The sequence below is a fragment of the Trachemys scripta genome, chromosome 5 (assembly GCF_013100865.1).
Source record: "Trachemys scripta elegans isolate TJP31775 chromosome 5, CAS_Tse_1.0, whole genome shotgun sequence".
Classification (NCBI taxonomy): Eukaryota; Metazoa; Chordata; order Testudines; family Emydidae; genus Trachemys; species Trachemys scripta.
The window spans coordinates 97,884,713-97,888,740 of NC_048302.1; the positions used below are offsets into that span (position 1 = coordinate 97,884,713).

At 45.9% G+C, this 4,028-nt stretch overlaps 1 protein-coding gene across 1 annotated transcript in view; it reads right to left on the bottom strand.

Moving 5' to 3' along the window:
* Positions 1–410: 410 nt before the first annotated feature.
* C5H4orf19 (chromosome 5 C4orf19 homolog) overlaps positions 411–4,028 on the bottom strand; it is a 29,287-nt gene continuing 25,669 nt past the window's right edge. The window contains exon 3 of the mRNA XM_034772791.1: positions 411–2,087. Coding sequence (XP_034628682.1) covers positions 1,088–2,087 — 1,000 coding nt within the window. The 3' untranslated portion in view covers positions 411–1,087. The remainder of the gene's footprint in view (positions 2,088–4,028) is intronic.

A 4,028-nucleotide genomic window follows, 5' to 3' on the forward strand; every position in this document is an offset into this window, starting at 1 on the left:
ACCTAACAAAGTATAAAAGTCAACAGATAATGGTTCTTTAAATTTTAAAACAATTATTTTATTAACAGTTTATAATCAATTCAGGAGCCACCAATTCTCAATATAAAACTTGGAGCACATTTTCTGTTTCAGCCATTAGACGGCGTCCAACATTTGGTGACTTTAAACATGATTTAAACATGGTTTATTTTCCATATCTCCTAGGCTTCGAACCAGAAATTGTACAAGAGGAAGTTTAACATACTAACCAAAAATTAAAAATTTGAAATTATCCAGAAAGAGTAAACATTTCTGAAAGTAGAGATTCAAAAGTTCTAAAGTGTAGGTACTTGATTCAGGGCCAGTTGTCTCCCTGCTGTAAGTCTAGGGACTGCTGTCCAGTTACACCAGGATGAATTTAGCCCTCGCTGTTTTTTTTTACAAATGGGTTTTGCTTCTTCTGGGAGGCTCTGAGGCAAAATCCATTTGTAAACAATGTGTGAGTCAAGAGATTGTGACTAAGAAATTAGCAGAGCTGTGAGATGCAGTCACAGTGAAACCCAAACCATGTGAAACTTGCCTGGTTTCATGCTTTGCAACAAACTAGAATCCCAGGTCAAGTTTGCTGAAAGGTTTTCTGAACCTAGGGTCAGTTGTATATTTTTACACTTAAATAATTCAATTCTGTGGTTCTGTACGGTTTGTTCCGGAAATGGAGAAACTCTGGTTTTTATAGTTGTGCTTTGAGATTCATTTGAACCTGAAACTTGAAGTGTGTGTGCAAGCCCTTGAATCAACTGAAGAAAACCTTCACGTGAACTATATTGTAACATGCTGGCTTTGTGTGAGTGATGCTACGCCCTTGTTTGTGGCCTATGGGAAAGAGATGGGCCTTATTACTACCAGAAGCCAAGGGAGTTCTTCAGTTCAGGTGGTAAAGGACTGCGTTTTAGCAGCTAAAATGATCAACATTCTAGTCCCAGCTCCTTTTGTTTTTGTGCTTTATACAATAATTGTCTGTTCTGTACAACACATGCATTCAATAGTGTTTCACACAGCTCCAGAACTAAGTTTACTATGAATGTGTTAGAAAGAAAGAACTCTCCATCTAATACTCCTCATCCTCTTCATAATCTTCCCCTGCAGTTGCAGCTTCCAGCGCTGCAAGAGCTTCTGCCACCTCCGCGTCCTCCTCCTCCTCCTCAATTTTTCCATTAATTTCTTTATGGTTAATGTGCTCTTCCTCTTGTGCTTTTGTTATGAGGCCCTCAGATGCAATACCATCAGGCATGTCCTCTTTGACACACACATTTACAGACTCAGTTTTAAGAGCTTCCTCCACTGAATCATAATTTTCCTTCATGTGCAAAGGCAGGCTTAGGCCAGGGTCCTCACCCTTATTTATCACTATAGACTCTGCATTTTGGTCTGAATGTGTGTAATTGTCTGAAAAACTATCCTTTTCAGGAGCATGATAGATTCTGGTTTGGCTACCATGTGGGAGGTAATCCAGGTCTGGTAATGGGATGGCATCGTTTTGTGTGTCTAGTATTGCACTTTCTGTGAGAGAGCTGTTTTCTCCTGCAGATTGTGAGTTCTCATCTAGAGAACATTCTGGCTCTTCTGACTCCGGCTTTTTGTGATCGCCTGTTTCTGGGTCACATTCTTTGCCAGATTCATTTGGTAAAGAGAGTCCACTGGTGCAGAGGTCTCTTGTCCTGTTGGCTAAAGAAGAACTTGCTGACTGGCTGGAATTTCCATGTGTGATGGTTTCTTTGGTTCGGTTTGTGTTGTGATTAGGAAGGGGATGCGTACCACTACAGGAGTTGACACCACTGTGAGCATTGTCAAACTTTCCAACACAGTTTCCTAGCCCTTCCTCGCCAAGAGCAGTTCCTCTGTGGTTCCGGAAGGCCTCTTTTGTGCTATTGAGCTTGTTTTTATTTTCTGTTCTCTTTAATTCATCATTTTGCAGTTCATTTTTATGCACCGGAGTTTCACTGTTCTGATCGCCTTTGAATTTATTGCTGTCTTGCTTGTCTGGTTTGTAACTGTTTACTTCATTGGGGTATCTTGAGGATTGTACATCTTCTGGAGCAAAGATATAGCTGGGGAAAGGAGAATTTTACCAGTTAATGTTTTCTCTGTTAGAAACTGAAAATTGATTACACCCAACTCTGACGTGTTGAGATTAAACAACTAACGCAACTATGCCCGACTTACAGTATTGTGTACGAATCGTAAAATACACGTACTTAGTTGTCGTCATTTTCTCAAGAGACTGAATGCTACAGAACAATTAGGCTTCGGGACAGAGAGGCCATGGAATGCCTCACTGGGTATGTCGCAGCCACAGGACAAGAAGTCCTTCCACCTTATAACAATGCAGTTGTTCCCAGCTTTTAACCCCTGGGGGCTTGATTAGCAGGTGGGCACCCCGTAGATGTTCCCTGTGATCATGTCCTGACCCAGCTGCCATCATCTTTCCTTCCCGCTGAGCATTTTCTCTCTCACATCTCCCTTCTTTTTTTTTTCCCATTAATTTTTTTACCCCCTCTACTCCTTTTCCATTTCTGTTTTTTTTTAATTTTTTATTGCTCTGACACAGGTGTTCTTGTTTTTTCTTCACGATGCCCCCTCCCCCGTTATCTTCTCTGGTAGTTTCAGTTTCCTTCCCCATTTCCCTCACTCACCATGGTTACTCTTGAAGGCATTCTGCGCCAAAAAATTAAAAATTCTGCAGACAATATTTTAAAATTCTGCAAATTTTATTTGTCAAATGTGGAGGTTCCAGCATGGCCTTGGGGAGCACAGGCCACTGGCTGCCCGGAGGTGGGAGAGCACTGTGCAGCTCCCCCCACTCTGAACACAAACTCAATGGTGAGGCTGCACTGAACCCTGACACAGCGCAAGGACCGGCCCTGCCCTTCCATGCCAGGTGCAATAGGTGTGCAGGCAGGCTCAGCAAGGCAGGATCCAAGTGTGGAGGGGCTAGTGTGGGGGGATCCAGATGTGGATTGAGAGGATTCTGTGTGGGAGGCTCAGTGGGGGATTTGGGTGCGGGGGGATCTGGATCCATGGGGGCTTGTTGGAGGGTTCTGGATGCAACAGTAATGGGACTCTGCAGGGGGGTCCGGGTGAAGGTGGGTGGGCTCAGCAAGGGGGTCTGGATGTGGGGGGGATAGAGCTTGGTGGGGTGGTCTCGGTGTGGGGGACTCAGTGGGGGGGTCAGATGTTGGGAGCAGGGCTGGCTCTAGGCATCAGTGCTCCAAGCATGTTCTTGGAGCAGCACTTTCCAAGGGGCAGCACTCCGGCTCCTCTTTTTTTTTTTTTTTTTTTTTTTTTACGCCTTGGGCGCAAAAAGCCGGAGCCGGCCCTGAGCGGAGGTGAGCTGTGGCAGTGGGGGGCGTGGGGAGGGCTGCAGGAAGTAACCCTGGAGGGGGCAGAGGAACCACCCTCCCACCGCCGCAGCTCAGCTCCGCTCCGCCTGCTCCCCTGAGCGCACCGCTGCCGCTCCGCTTCTCCCCCTTCCCTCCCAGGCTTGTTGCGCAAATCAGCTGTATTGCAGCAAGCCTGGGAGGGAAGGGGGAGAAGCGGAGCGGCAGCGGTGCGCTCAGGGGAGCAGGCGGAGCGGAGGTGAGCTGTGGCGGTGGGGGGCGGTTCCCAGGTTACTTCTTGCGGCCCTCCCCGCATACCCCACTGCCGCAGCTCACCTCTGCTCAGGGCTGGCTCCCGGCTTTTTGCGCCCCAAGCAAAACAAACAAAAAAAAAAGAGGATCCGGAGTGCTGCCCCTTGGAAAGTGCCGCCCCAAGCACGTGCTTGGAGCGCTGGTGTCTAGAGCCAGCCCTGATTCTATTAATTTAATGTATGACTTCTTAGCACAGATAATCATTATTTGGTTAGAATATACAACCTCACAGATGTTATGGGTGTTGAGGTTGCTATACCACAGAGTTTTACATTGTATGAAATTACAGCCATCTAATACTGATAAGATTTCATTATTTCACTTGAATCATTGTATAGTAAAAACTAGTGTAAGGTTTTT